The 15,736-nt window shown below is 39.0% G+C and overlaps 1 protein-coding gene across 4 annotated transcripts in view; it reads right to left on the bottom strand.

The window, feature by feature from the left end:
* Window positions 1–9,019: 9,019 nt before the first annotated feature.
* The window catches only part of MAP4K5 (mitogen-activated protein kinase kinase kinase kinase 5), a 123,387-nt gene continuing 116,670 nt past the window's right edge, over window positions 9,020–15,736 (bottom strand). For all 4 annotated transcript variants that reach the window (XM_025295799.2, XM_025295801.2, XM_025295800.2 and 1 more), the window contains 2 exons: window positions 13,340–13,395; window positions 9,020–10,627 (listed from right to left, as the gene is read on the bottom strand). In XM_025295799.2, the coding sequence (XP_025151584.1) occupies window positions 10,540–10,627; window positions 13,340–13,395 (144 nt within the window). In that variant the 3' untranslated portion in view covers window positions 9,020–10,539. The remainder of the gene's footprint in view (window positions 10,628–13,339; window positions 13,396–15,736) is intronic.

Below are 15,736 nucleotides of genomic sequence, written 5' to 3'. Positions count from 1 at the left end.
TCTGGTCCCATCACTTCATGGCAAATGGATGGAGAAACCGTGAGAGACTTTATTTTCTTGGGCTCCAAAATCACTGCAGAGGGTGACTGCAGCCATGAAATTAAAAGACGCTTGCTCCTTGGAAGAAAAGCTATGACCAACCTAGACAGCATATTAAGAAGCAGAGACATTACTCTGCCAACAAAGGTCCATATAGTGAAAGCTATGGTTTTTCCAGTGGTCATGTATGGATGTGAGAGTTGGATTATAAAGAAAGCTAAGCACCGAAAAATTGATGGTTTTGAACTGTGATGTTGGAGAAGACTCTTGAGAGTCCCTTGGACTGCAAGGAGATCCAACCAGTCCATCCTAGAGGAAATCAGTCCTGAATTTTCATTGGAAGGACTGATGTTGAAGCTGAAACTCCAATACTTTGGTCACCTGATGCAAAGAACTGACTCACTGGAAAAGACCCTGATGCTGGGAAAGATTGAAAGAGGAAGAAGAAGGGGCCGACAGAGGATGAGATGGTTGGATGGCATTACTGCCTCGATGGGACATGAGTTTGAATCAGCTCCAGGAGTTGGTGATGGACAGGGAGGCCTGGTGTGCTGCAGTCCATGATGTTGCTAAGAGTCAGACATGACTGAGCGACTGAAGTGATGATTTATAACTATACAGGCCATCTGGTTTTTTTTATCAGCCCAGCATCCATTTCTCCTTCTTGTCAAAAGCCCAATATCCATTCCTTCTTCTGCTTTGGGTTTCTGGCTCTGTGGGACTATTATTCAAGGCATCACATCCCCTATGACCAAGGATAACCAAACCTAGGTCAAACATTCTCTCCCCTATGAACCTGACTCCTGCATGAAGGAGAGTATAGAAGGCTTTTGAAGTGGATTCTTTCTGAGGGCCCAAAGGAACTCTTTAGTGGCTACTGCCTCTAGGTCTTCTCTGAGTCCATTTTTCAGCTTTTTATTCAATCCATACCAACCAACAAACAGCCAAAGAATATTGATACAGGAGCGTAACTCTCAATGATGTTTATTTTGGATACAACTTCCTCTGCCTGGAAGCCCTTTACTCTCATCTTTATTTTTCCAAATACTATGTTTCCTTTAGAAATATATACTTTTCAAATGGTTTTCTTGGATGTTTGAGCTACACTTGATAGGTCCCCATTTAAGCAGGCATAAAGCGGCTCTCTGGATTTAAACAAGATTCATCCTAACTTTTCAATAACTGTGGGCGAGGCATTGAGAGAGAATCTGCTGCAAGAAATTAGTTAAGTTCCATAATTCACCTCAGCTTTGGCCAAACTTTCCCTGGGCTGCTTCCAGCTATTGACTGGGTTCTTGCGTATGGGTTTCCTTTTCACCTTGGGATTTCTCTAAGTGGATATTTGCTCTGGAGCTCCCCATTGATGGGCCAAGATGTTCTTAGAGCTGCACTGCAGTTCCAGGCTCTATCCAGTCCTCCTTCCTCCCCTTCTGATTTCACACCTGTCAATTCTGCACGTCTTCCTGCCTACCCTGGTCACCCTCCGTTCTGTCTTCACATACGTTATTTCCCAAAATTAATCTCATGCACTTCTAATTCCATCTTGATGTTTCCTTCTAGAAAACCCAATTTGTGACAATGACTGACCTCTGGTTTTCTCATTTATAAAACAGGAACCTTGATAAGGGTGAAAAAGGAGAGTGAAAAAGCTGGCTTAAAACTCAACATTCAAAAAACTAAGATCATGGCATCCAGGCCCACCACTTCATGGCAGATAGATGGGGAAAAAGTGGGAACAGTGGCAGATTTTATTTTCTTGGGACTCCAAAATCACTGCGGATGGACGCTGCAGTCCTGAAATTAAGACACTTACTCCATGGAAGGAAATCTATGGCAAACCTAGCCAGTGTGTTAAAAAGCACAGGTATCACTTTGCCAACAAAGGTCCGTATAGTCAAAGCTATGGTGTTTCCAGTAGTTATGCACGGATGTGAGAGTTGGACCATAAAGAAGGCTGAACACTGAAGTGATGCTTTCAAACTGTGGTGCTAGAGAAGACTCAAGAGTCCTTTGGACTGCAAGGAGATCAAACCAGTCAATCCTAAAGGAAATCAACCCTCAATATTCATTGGAAGGACTGATGCCGAAGCTCCAAAACTTTGGTCCCCTAATGAGAAGAACCGACTCCCTGGAAAAAGACCTTGATGCAAAAGGAGGGGGTGGCAGAGGATGGGATGATTAGATCTAGATAGTTAGCATCACCAACTCAATGAACATGAATTTGAGCAAACTCCAGGAGACAGTGGAGGACAGATGAGCCTGGTGTGCTACAGTCCATGGGGTCACAGAGTTGGACATGACTTAGCAACTGAACAACTACATCATAGGATTAAAATTAGGTATTTCTCCCAAGTAAAGGTCTTGACACAGATTCTAATAAATGCTTTTATTGAAGTACATACAGAAAAAAATGTATCAATTTTGAGTGTACAGGGTGCTTAGAAGTGAAAAAGGGAACGTTCCCAGTACCTTAAAAGCATCCCCTCATGTCCCATATCAATCATTATTCCCTCACTCCTCCTCAAAGGTAACCATCCTGATTTTTAATACTATAGTTTGCCTGCTCTTGAACTTCATTTAAGTGAAATTATACAGTATACACCTAATGTCTGAGTTCTTACAAAGAACTTAAATTCTGGAGTATTGAAATCCATGTTGCCGTCAGTAGTTCATTCTTTTTGATGGTTCTGTAGTATTGACATTTTGAGCTGTGAATATACCACAACTTGCTTATCTTTTCTCGTATCAATGGACATTTGTGTTATTCCTAAGTTTTGGTGACCATGAATAATGCTGCTGTGAACAGTCTTATGTGCCTTTTGGTGAATCTGTTTGCAGGTGAATCTGCAAACCTAGGATTGGAAATGCTGGATTTTAAGGTGTGTCTGTTCATCTTTAGTTTTTCAACTTGGTAACACCAACCTACACTCCAATGAACAGTGTATGAGAGTTCTAGTTGCTCCATACCCTCATGAACACTTCATTCTGTGCTATTTCATTTTAGTCATTCTGGGGCTGTATAATGGTACTGCATTGTGACTTTATTTTGTAGCAGCATTACTGTTTTAATTTCTCTGGTAACAAATAAAGTTAATACCTTTTGAAGGGTTTATTAATCCTTTGGATGTCCTCTCTCTGTGTGGTTTTACTGTGGTACATTTTATATACCATAAAATTTAGTCATTTTAGGTCTGTAAATAAATAGTTTTTAGTTAAGTTTACAGTCATGCAACTATCATCACAATCTAATTTTAAAATATTTTTATCATCTCAAAAAGAAACCTCATGCCCATTCACAGTCATTCTTCACCCTTAACACCTGCCTCATGCAAACAATAGTCTCCTTTCTGTCTCTATGGACCACCTTTTCTGGACAGTTCATATAAATAGGATCGTTAAAATATGTGATCTTTTGTGACTGATTTCTTCCATTCTTAACATGTTTTTAAGGTTCATCCATGTTGTATCATGTAGCAGCACTTGGTTCATTTTCCTTGCCGAACAGTGTTCCATTGCATACATATGACTAATTTACCAGTTGGTGGATATTTGGGTTGCTTCTGTTAGGTAGGTAGAATAGGGAAAAGGAGTCCAAAATGGCGGTGGCTAAAAGACAAGGAAGGGAAAAGCCCGCGAAAACAGAACAAAAGAAGGTCCAAGGACCAAAGTGAGGACCTCGGGTAAAACAAACAACACTCCTGGCTGGCCCAATTTACATAGGACAGGCCCAGAGAGAGATAAACATATAAATAGAGGAGCCAAAGCTAGCTCCCCCACCCGCCTGCCGTGCTCGGGCGCTCTTCTCCTAGTGTCTTTGGATCGTCATGCCCTCACGCGTCAAAGATGGATTTTCCTGCTATCTTCTAAATAGAATAGAGCTGTAACACTGAGCTTTAACACTGATTTGTCTAAGAGCTATAACATGGTCCATTCAAGACCTGAGAGCTGTAACACGGTCTATCCAAGACCCGAGAGCTGTGACATGCCAAGGGGGCTTTAATGTCCGTCACTCCAAATCTTTGTTGTGACGAGACAAAGAACCGAGAAACATACACTCGTGTGACACTTCTATGGAGATTTACATACAAGACTTTTGTATGGACGTGTTTTCTCTAGGGCAGATAACTAGGAGTGGAATTGTCGGGTTGTATGGTGAATCTGTTTAACATTTTTAAGAAACTGCCAAACTGTTTTCTAAAGTGTGCATCATCCCACTAGCAATGTGCAACAACCTAGTTTCTTCACAATTTCATTGTAGTTGGTTTTATCTTTTTTTCCATTTCAGTGAATGTGTAAAGTATTGGATTTTAAATTTGCATTTCCCTGATAAGGAAGTGAATACATATTTATTGACTACATGGATGTTACCTTTTGTGGAGCACTTGTTCAAAATCCTTTGCCCATTTTTTCATTGGGTTTTCTGCCTTACTTCTTTATATCTTCTGGGTAGGTCTTCTGTGCATATATGTAATGCAAACCATTTTTCCATTTTGTGGCTTGTCTTTTCATTCTTGTAAAGGTGTCCTTCAGTTCAGTTCAGTTCAGTTGCGTCTGACTCTTTGCGACCCCATGAACCGCAGCATGCCAGGCCTCCCTGTCCATCGCCAACTCCCGGAGTCCACCCAAACCCATGTCCATTGTGTCGGTAACACCATTCAACCATCTCATCCTCTGTCGTCCCCTTCTCCTCTGGCCCTCAATCTTTCCCAGCATCAGGGTCTTTTCAAATGAGTCAGCTCTCCGCATCAGGTGGCCAAAGTATTGGAGTTTCAGCTTTAACATCAGCCCCTCCAATGAACACCCGAGACTGATCTCCTTTAGGATGGACTGGTTGGACCTCCTTGCAGTCCAAGGGACTCTCAAGAGTCTTCTCCAACACCACCGTTGTTAGAGCATCTTAATTTTAATTAAGTCAATTTTATCAACTTTTTCTTTTATAGCCAAAGTCTTAATGATCTGTTTAGAAAAATCTTTGTTTACCCCAAGTCCATGAAGATATTATGTTTTATTTTAAAAGGATTATAGTTTTATATATTTTAGATGATTTAAAATCTACTTGGTATTTATTTTTGTTGAGTGAAGCTGCAGTCAAGATTCATTTAATTTTCCATTATTGTTTTCAATAAATTTTCAATAGAATTTATTGAAAAGGCTATCCTTTCTTTTACTCCACTGCAGTGTATCTATTATACATAAGGTGACTAAATGTGGGTCTGTTTCTAGACTCTCAGTTGTATTTCATTTTTTATTTTCATGCCAATGTCACTCTTCTTAGTCACTACAGCAACTTTATCGTAACTCTTGAAATCTGGTAAAGATCCCCAAATTTCTTTTTCAAGATTGCCTTGGGTATTCCTGGCCCTTTGCCTTTTATGTAATTTATAATCAACTTGTTAATTTTCATAAAGTATCTGCTTGTATGACACAGAATCTTTCAATCAACTAACATTTGTATAATATCAAATCGAATTCAGCAACATGGCATAATCTGGATTTAGGTCCCAATTCTTTTCAGTGATAGAGTTTTATTTTTTTAAAGGACAGAAATTCATTGTCTCACAGTTCTGGAGGCTAAAGGTCTGAAAACAAGGTGTTAGCAGGGTTGGCTTCCCTCGAGGCCGCGCTCCTTGGCTTGCAGATGGCTGCCTTCTTGCTGTGCCCTCATGTGACCTTTCCTCCGTGTATGGCCCTGGTGTCCACAGTGACAGCTGTGAAGTACAGAGATCTCCCATCTCATTTTCTTAGACATTTGATGGTTTTTCTGTATTGTAAATGGTATCCTAAAATTTCATTTTCTATTACAGGTATATGCATATATAATTGTTTTTATATTGACAGTTCTAACAGTTTACTTGCAAATAATGGCATTTTTATTCCTTTCCAAATCTTTTATTTTTTTCTTAAGTTTTCTTTTATTGAACTGACTAGGTAGGACCTCCAGTACAATAAATAACAAGTGGTGAGAGTGAGAATATTTGATTCATTCCTAATGTCAATACAGTACCTTTTAACAAATGTTTCTTAAGTCTTCTTCTAAGTAAGATCCATTAAGAACAGTCTGAGATTCTCAGTAAAACCTAAAATGATGCTTGCTGCTATGTCTGGTATGGAAGAGTGCCCTGAATCTTTGACACAAGGTACTGACTATTTTTCTAATGAAAAAACATGTAAGGAACTTGAAAGAGCAGAATTTAAAGATCTCCATGATGAGTCTACCAATGTGTGACATGCTAAGAGGAATATAACTAAAGAATGAAAATGTACTCTTTATGCCTTTAGTGAACTTTCTGGTGAAAAACAGGGGAGTCAGCTTTTTCCTTTTTCTTTCCCATAAGCAGGAAACTTTAATGCTAAGGATCTCACTTAACCCTCCTAACAACCATATGAAGTGGCCATGATCTCCAATCAACAGATAAGGAGATGGAAGCCTGGAGAGGTTGAGTAATTTGCCTAAGGTAAGGAGTTAGTGCTAAGTAAGTTTGGCCAGTATGTGACAACTGAGTATTATGTTGAGATGTATAATCTACATGTGCTGTAGAAATTCTGGAAAACAGAAATAAACAGAAGTGTCATGTAAAAGTTAGAGCTTGTGTGGAGTAAACCCAGTGCCTTGAGTCAAACAAAGAATTAAAATTTTTGGTGAAAAATCGTAATTTCAGATGGGAGAGCTATTATGAGTCAAGCAATGAAGGTGGAATGATCATGACCTCTATGGGCCAGTGTTCCAAGGTGCTTAATGGAACAGTGGGTGAGAAGGCTGGACAGGAGGTTTAGCCAAAAAAAAAAAAAAAAAAAAAAGATAAAAATGCTTTCTGTCGCAAGACCTTCTAGATTTACTTAACCAGTTTCCCACCCTGGCCCCACCCCCACCCCCAATTACTGGCCTTCTTCTACACTATGCATACATTAGCTATAGTCCCTATTTATGGAATACCTACTATGCGTAAGGGCTTCCCTGGTGGCTCAGACGCCTGCCATGTGGGAGACCCAGGTTCAATCCCTGGGATTGGGAAGATCCCCTGGAGAAGGGAATGGCAATCGACTCCAGTATTTTTGCCTGAAGAATCCCTATGGATAGAGAAGCCTGGTGACCTAGAGTTTATGGGGTTGCAAAGACTCGGATGGACACGACTGAGTGACTAATACACACATACTATGTGTAAGGTACAGTATAAGAAGCTGAATTTGTATGTTTATTCATATTGTTTCTGTCATGTAACAGAAACATGCTTTTACTTAAAGATTTCTCAACTGTAGGCACGCACATAAATAACTGAATAGTCCTATAAGTTTGTCACAAAAAAAAAAGCACGCCCCTCCCCATCTCTCTTTAGAAACCTTTTTCCTTCTTTTTTAGAAGATTATTTTATTTCCATGTCACTAAATAAGTTGCTTAATTTTTAATTTTCTGTTGATTTCCACTCTTCCACTTTACCTCCACACCACCGTATCCTCTCTCAATATAATTATGTTATATACTTGATTAGATTATTATTGGAGAAGGCAATGGCACCCCACTCTAGTACTCTTGCCTGGAAAATCCCATGGATGGAGGAGCCTGGTAGGCTGCAGTCCATGGGGTCGCTGAGGGTCGGACACGACTGAGCGACTTCACTTTCACTTTTCACTTTCATGCATTGGAGAAGGAAATGGCAACCCACTCCAGTGTTCTTGCCTGGAGAATCCCAGGGACAGGGGAGCCCGGTGGGCTGCCGTCTATGGGGTCGCACGGAGTCGGACACGACTGAAGTGACTTAGCAGCAGCAGATTATTATTTACTGTTAACATTTTTAGGGCATTTAGCCACTGGTCACAATTTACCTTTTCTTTCCTATATAACATTTTGGTTTCCTGGAGTTAATACCTGGAAGTTTTTGGTTTGATTTCAACCTTAGGTAAGTTTTTGCATAGAAATAACATCATCACAGATTGAATCCTAAAAGCAGAGACATTACTTTGCCAACAAAAATCCGCATAGTCAAAGCTATGGTTTCTCCAGTAGTCATGTATGAGTATGAGAGTTGGACCATAAAGAAAGCCGAAGAATTGATGCTTTTGAACTGTGGTGCTGGAGAAGACTATTGAGAGTCCCTTAGACTGCAAGGAGATCCAACCAGTCCTAAACGAGATCAGTCCTGGGTGTTTACTGGTAGAACTGATGTTGAAGCTGAAACTCCAATACTTTGGCCACAAGATGTGAAAAGCTGACTCATTTGAAAAGACCCTGATGCTGGGAAAGATTGAGGGGATGACGGAGGATGAGATGGTTGGATGGCATCACCGACTCAATGGACATGGGTTTGGGTGGACTCTGGGAGTTGGTGATGGACAGGGAGGCCTGGTGTGCTGCAGTTCATGGGGTTGCAAAGAGTCGGACACGACTGAGTGACTGACCTGAACTGAACTCCTGATTCATAGTTGCAAATTCATCTTTCCAAAAATACTTTTTCTTTTGATGTTTTTTTTCTTTCTCCATAGTCTATTTCCTTTAGGTGCTTTTCCCCTAATTGTTTGCTCTCTCTCATGTAAGAGGCTTCTTTGGATGTTTCATAACTCCTGGTTGTTTAATCATTTTTAATAGCATGGGACTAAAAGAATAACTGCAAGTCTGGATGCATGCATGAGGTGGTGGGCACATTAACTATGATTTTCATTGTAGAGTTACCCAGCTGGGCAGTTTAGCCAGGACATGTCTGATGTCAGGATCTGTTTAGGTCTTTTCATTTGTACTGGTCAGATGGCACAGAGAAGACTCTTCCAATATTGTTGGATGGGAAGATCTGGCAGCCAGGATTCAGAGAGGAGGAGGATGTTGGTCTTTGTAAACACAACATGACTATTTCCTGTTTTGAGTAGGACTCCCTGACATTATCGTATCCAGTGTCCTTCAGTCCAGAGGCCCCATTTAACATAACCAAAATAAACGGTGACACACTTACTGAAATCATATATACATTTTAAAAGGACAAAACTTTATATATTTCATTTGCATAACATTTTATTGTTTGCATATTGCATAGCAAAAAGAACAGAGTCATAAGACTCATGGTCTGGCTCAATCACTAACTTGCTGTGTGAACTGGGTAAGTCTCAACCTTGCTAACCCCTTATTTCCTCATCTGAAAAATGGAGATGATGATCATACCTACTATGTGGGATCACTACAGACTGAATGAGATAGTTACACTGTCTTCCTCTCAAGGACCTGCTCAAAAAGAATCCATACTTTGTTACTACTAACCCCTTGTTCATCATCTCAAAGGCAACTGTTAAATGTATTAAGATAATAGGTACCAATGTGATGCTTTAATTTTTAATATTAACAACAGCAGAAAGGAAGAAAACTCAAGAATGGCCCTATCCTTTCCTATCTTTAGAATACTAGTTTTTATAATACTTATTTTATACTATCCCATCAGGAATTAAATTTCATTTAAAGATTTTTTTTCTTAAACCTACTCAAAATGAAGATCTATGTATGGCAAAAAACCGAAGGATACATGTGTAGTTGCTTTACATTTTCTCCTCTGGCATAGTATATGTAAAATACATATCATGGGCAGTTAAATACTTTCCCCCTCTACATTAGGGATGGTAATATATATGAAGATTAATTTCTTATGCATTATCCCTAATGTAAAAAAAAAAAATCACAGGTATATTATACTGCTTGTCAAGAATACATACACACGGTAGGCACATCTAGACAGACACACTCCTTCTAACAATATTTCGACCATCATCATTATCTTCTGTATGACCCCCTACAACTATATGTAGTTGAAAACAGAAAACTCCCTTTTAAGGCAATTCTGGATAATAATATTACAAAATACTTGTGTTAAATAAAATTGCATGTATGTACTGAACCTCCAAACACAGCCTTTAACCCCTCAAAGTACTAGTCTTAAAAAGTAAACAAAATTTTTACACATTATAAAAAAATTTAAGCTGCTCTGCAACCCTCCTTTACTAAAAGTTAGATACATTACACCACTCCAGCAAGAGATTAATAAATAAGGATTAAATATTCTATTTTACAAAAACATACAGAATGGCCAATGTAAAAGTGAAAGGCTTATCTGATAATTTCTTTATCAAATTATGTTCATTAAGAAGGAATAAAACATGGTATAAAATGAGAAAACTCACTAAATTTACCTATAATCACAAGTTGTTATCTAAAAATATCAATGGCACCCTTGTTACAAACATTATTTTTTTTTTAAAAGACTGTGTTTCCTGGAACTAGAGGACTATTTGTCTCATAGCTTTTATTAAGCAAACTTGAAAAAAACCACCACACAGTGGCAAGAGATAGAATAGCTGTTTCCAGCTACAGAAAATACTGAATCCTACCTTAAAGTACAGATCATTTGAGATATAACTCATAACAATTAAAGCAAATCATAGTATAGTTTGTACTGAATTTCCTCAAGATATTTTTCCTTTCAGTGGAGTATATTCATTTTCCTGTCATTTGAGACCGGTTTCTGTTGCTTAGTAACTATTTTCATGTCCAGCCAAGATGTAAAGATTGCTGTGTGCAGTAGGATTTTCTGTTGGTCTACTTTCCAAAACAACAACCCTGCAATTAAATCAGAACAAAAATCTCGTTAGAGTAAGAAAAGAGATTTTATCTTCAAATACTAACATCAAACTGGGAGAGAAGAATATCACTGTTCATGTTCACATGAGATTACAGAGATCATAGATACACAGTCAAATTGAGCTTTATGTTTTATAGCTTAAAAACAAAACTGAATAAGAATTGATGGATTTATGAATGTGAAAGTGAAAGTACAAGTCGCTCAGTTGTGTCCAACTCTTTGTATCCCCATATAGTCCATGGAATTCTCCAGGCCAGAATACTGGAGTGGGTAGCCTTTCCCTTCTCCAGGGGATTTTCCCAACCCAGGGATCGAACCCAGGTCTCCTGCATTGCAGGCAGATTCTTTGCCAAGCTGAGCCACAAGGGAAGCCCAAGAAGTGGAGTGGGTAGCCTATCCTTTCTCCAGCGGATCTTCCCGACCCAGGAATCAAACTGGAGTCTCCTGCATTGCAGGGGGATTCTTTACCAAGCTGAGCCACAAGGGAAGCCCAAGGATATTGGAGTGGGTAGCCTATTCTTTCTCCAGTGAATCTTCCCAACCCAGGAATCAAACTGGAGTCTCCTGCACTGCAGGGGGATTCTTTACCAACTGAGATATCAAAAATACTGAAAATGTTTCAGGAGAGTCTCATCTTATTCTAACCCAAAACAAATTTGCTTACTCATACACGTAAACAAAAGTATAATAAAGCTTTAGAATATACATGAACAAGAAGGGGCTGGAGGAAGGGTTAAGAGAATAAAATGGAGTTTTAAGAGATACCTACTCACACAGTTCTTTAAGATATCTGAAAATAATAGTTTTAAAAACTATGAAGTGGGGCCATCTCCCTTGTCGCTGGAGCAAGGGCAGGGAAAGAGTTCAATGAAAGGACCAATAGGAAGAAAACCCAAAAACCAATCAAGTGTCATTATCATAGGTTCTAAACTGTAGGAAGATAGGTTTGAGAATAAAATAAAAAATAATATGCCCATGCAGAGAAAAAAGTCTAGAAAGGGAAATGGGAGGGGGGAATTGCATAATACTGTGCATTTTTCTAGTGCAGAAATTTCCTACAACTAGCATATTATTACCTTTTAAATGAAAACAACAGAAAAGTAATATATACTTGAATTATGCATTATAAAAAACAGAAGGGGAAAATAAAATTACCCATAATTCAACTGCCCATTATTAATATTCTGCAGTTAGTTTTCTTTCCTCCTAGACACTAATACCTATATTTAAACAATATAGTTTAACAAATCTCTTTAAAAATTAAGACAAAAACTTTGGTTAAGATACATATCTTAAAATCAAGGAGATTCCCAAGTAAGAAGATAACCAGAACAAGGCAATGGTTTGAGAAAAGTAGTTTTTTAGGGCAAAGAGTGACAGAAAATGGAAAAACAATATAGACAAAAAAGGGAATAGATGAAAGAGAAAATTCTAGGGGAAGGAGTTGGAAGGAAACAAGTAACTATAAGAAATGCCTTCTGATGCCTATCCTCTATGAAAAGGAATTTTCTCTTACTATATTTTACCGGAGTGCCGGGATCACTGGATGATGTACAATTCTTTTGTCAGCCCTTCCTTTTGGAGAAGCAAAGAGCCTCCCATTCTAGAGTCATTTACCAGGTGGTCCTCAAATTCTTTCTTTGCAGGACAAGTTGCCATGCTCTGTGGACTTGCCTTTACTACTAAGGTAGCTGTCATTTCCCCAAAATCTTTTTTCTCCTTACGAAAGTCTCTTTAAAATTTTTATGGAGGTATAACTCCAATTCTCCCCTCTTTCCTTAAGTGTATACTATTTAAGCAATGATTGTGACTAGACTGAACTTGAAGACCAGAGGTCTTGATCTTTTGCTGCAGTTAACAACTCTTGGTGGGAAAAATAGGTATTTTACTCATTGTAGAGGTATACAATATAGATTCTGAAGAACAAAAGGTATAAGTTTTTTTCATAAGAGGGCATAGTTTTAGAACTTATCTTTCACTTTGATCACAGAGACCACGTAATTCCTTCTGCTTTAGAATGAGCTCAGAGACTGAGTCAAATTTCTTCTGATATATAAAGTTAAAGTCACAAGGTGCACATTCCATTGGATTTATGTAGTAACAGTTAACAGAAGTTAACGTGCCAGGAAGAAATGATAAAAGACCCACAAATGTATCACGCAACTAGGGACATAAATATCCGTGTTAACACATTCTGCCTGGGCTGAGAGTAACTATCTCTAGAATCATGATCCTCACACACTAATAAAAGCTTCCTTAACTGACTAATTAAAATATTTCTCTCTTAATAAAGATACGGGGAAATTCCTCTAAGATTCTGAGGCCTCTAAGAGTTTCATTTAACATACACAAAAATAAATGAAAACACCAAACAAAAACAAACATGTAAATGCAGAGTGGCTACCAGAGGGAAGAGGTAGGGGTGGAGGGAGAGCGAAATGGGTAAATGGGATCAACTGTGTGGTGATGGAAGGAAACTGAACTTCTGGTGGTGAGCACACTGAAGAGTGTAGAACTAGAAATACACAGCTGCATACATGAAACATAAATATTATAAACCAACCTTACTTCAAGAAAATAAATAAATACATTGAAAAAAAGAGTTTTGTTTGAAATACAATCAGAGGTGACAGTGTAAATAAAAATACAATTGCTGAACTCCTTTGGTAATAAAACAACCAAACTATTACCTGTCTGATCCTAATAAGCGGAAAACTCTTGTTTCATCTGAAATCTCCTGGGTAACCTATGAGAGAAAACACCCATCAGTAATATCTTATTCCCCATATTATTTAAATAATAATTTAAAAATCATTTAGCTAGAGCAATTATTGATCATAGTTTTTGATTCCATTCTTCAAATGGAAAAAATTTTAGTAAGTTTTTCTGGACTGCTTATTATTAGAAACAAATCATCATGTATGGGGTATGGGCCAGGCACTTTACTTAGAACTCTTTATGATATGTATTATCATTCCCCTATTATTAAAGACTCAGAGAACTAATGTAACTTGGGAGAGCCAAGATTTGAATATAAGTCTGCTAGACTGCACAGCCCCTACAGTGCAGATGCTTGAGGTAGCGTCTCATGGCCCACCTGATTTCAGCAGAGCTCCGACAGACTCCCACGCGCCAGTGTCTTACATCTGTGTACTGGTGGTATTCCTCTGCTCTGTCTTCTCCAAAACTAAAGAAAGTGCTCAGACATGCACACCTACTATTCCAAAGTGTGGGTAGTTTATACTTCTGGGGGCAACTCTTCACTAACAGGGGCCAGCAGCCGGTGTGTAAATGCACTTTTGTCTCCACCTTACAGTGAGCTAAATCTGAGCTATGTCCCACACTGTCCCTCAGTAGTCCCTATGGGATTTATTAAATATGCTTTTGTTGGCTTTTTGCCTTTCTCCATCTTACAGTCCTCACTTTATCACATGTTTTCTGGGATCTACTCCCAAATAAACTACTTGCCACTTGGATCCTTCCTTCAGGGTCAGCTTTTGGAGGAACCCAAACTATGATGATGTAAATATAAAATAAGTATTAAAAATATCATTAAAAATAAAAAAATGTTATTTCATTTTTTGGGGCTGTGCTGGGTCTTTGCTCTTGTGTGGGCTTTTCTCTAGTTGCGGTGAACGGGGGGCTACTCCCTAGTTACACAGACTTCTCATTGTGGTGGCTTCTTCTGTTTTGCAGCACGGGTTCTAGGGCATGCGGGCTTCAGTAGTTGTGGCTCGTAGGCTCTAGAGCACAGGCTCAGTAGGTGTGGCACATGGGCTTAGTTGCTCCATGGAATGTAGGATCTTCCCAGATCAGGGATTGAATCTGTGTCTCCTGCACTGGCAGGTGGATTCTTTACCACCATTCTGAGCCACCAGGCAAGTCCTGGAACTAATGAACTTGAATCAAGAAAATAAATCTGATGCTATACTAAGTGGAGTTGATTTTCAGAGTATTAAGTTCAGAAATGTTCCAATCACTGTGGACTGGAGTGGCTGAATATTACATTATGATCATTCTGTTGCTGCTGCTACTAAGTCACTTCAGTCGTGTCTGACTCTGTGTGACCCCACAGACGGCAGCCCACTAGGCTTCCCTGTCCCTGGGTTTCTCCAGGCAAGAACACTGGAGTGGGTTGCCATTTCCTTCTAGCTAGGCCCAAAATGAAGGATGAGAGCAAAACCAGAAAGAAAAAGGTAAGCAAGATGACTTAGCAGAAGAAGCAGAATTCACACTTGATATAGTGAAGTATTCCCATCTCTTTAAGAATTTTCCACAGTTTATTGTGATCCACACAGTCAACGGCTTTGGCATAGTCAATAAAGCAGAATTAGATGTTTTTCTGGAACTCTCTTGCTTTTTCGATGATCCAGCGGATGTTGGCAATTTGATCTCTGGTTACTCTGCCTTTTCTAAATCCAGCTTGAACATCTGGAAGTTCACGGTTCACATATTGCTGAAGCCTGGCTTGGAGAATTTTGAGCATTACTTTGCTAGCGTGTGAGATGAGTGCAATTTGCAGTAGTTTGAGCATTCTTTGGCATTGCTTTTCTTAGGGATTGGAATGAAAACTGACCTTTTCCAGTCTTGTGGCCACTGCTGAGTGTTCTAAATTTGCTGGCATATTGAGTGCAGCACTTTCACAGCATCATCTTTTAGGATATGAAATAGCTCAACTGGAATTCCATTACTTCCACTAGCTTTGTTCGTAGTGATGCTTCCTAAGGCCCACTTGACTTCACATTATAGGATGTATGGCTCTAGGTGAGTGATCACACCATCGTGATTATCTGGGTCATGAAGATCTTTTTTTGTGTAGTTCTTCTGTGTATTCTTGTACCTCTTCTTAATATCTTCTGCTTCTGTTAGGTCCATACCATTTCTGTCCTTTATCGAGCCCATCTTTGCATGAAATGTTCTCTTGGTATCTCTAATTTTCTTGACGAGATCTCTAGTCTTTCCCATTCTGTTGTTTTCCTCTATTTCTTTGCACTGATCACTGAGGAAGGCTTTCTTATCTCTGTATGCAGGTCAGGAAGCAACAGTTAGAATTGGACATGGAACAACAGACTGGTTCCAAATAGGAA

This window comes from Bubalus bubalis, chromosome 11, assembly GCF_019923935.1.
Source record: "Bubalus bubalis isolate 160015118507 breed Murrah chromosome 11, NDDB_SH_1, whole genome shotgun sequence".
NCBI classification, from domain to species: Eukaryota; Metazoa; Chordata; class Mammalia; order Artiodactyla; family Bovidae; genus Bubalus; species Bubalus bubalis.
The sequence above is the reverse complement of the archived record's forward strand: the minus strand, read 5'-3'. Positions and strand labels throughout refer to the sequence as shown.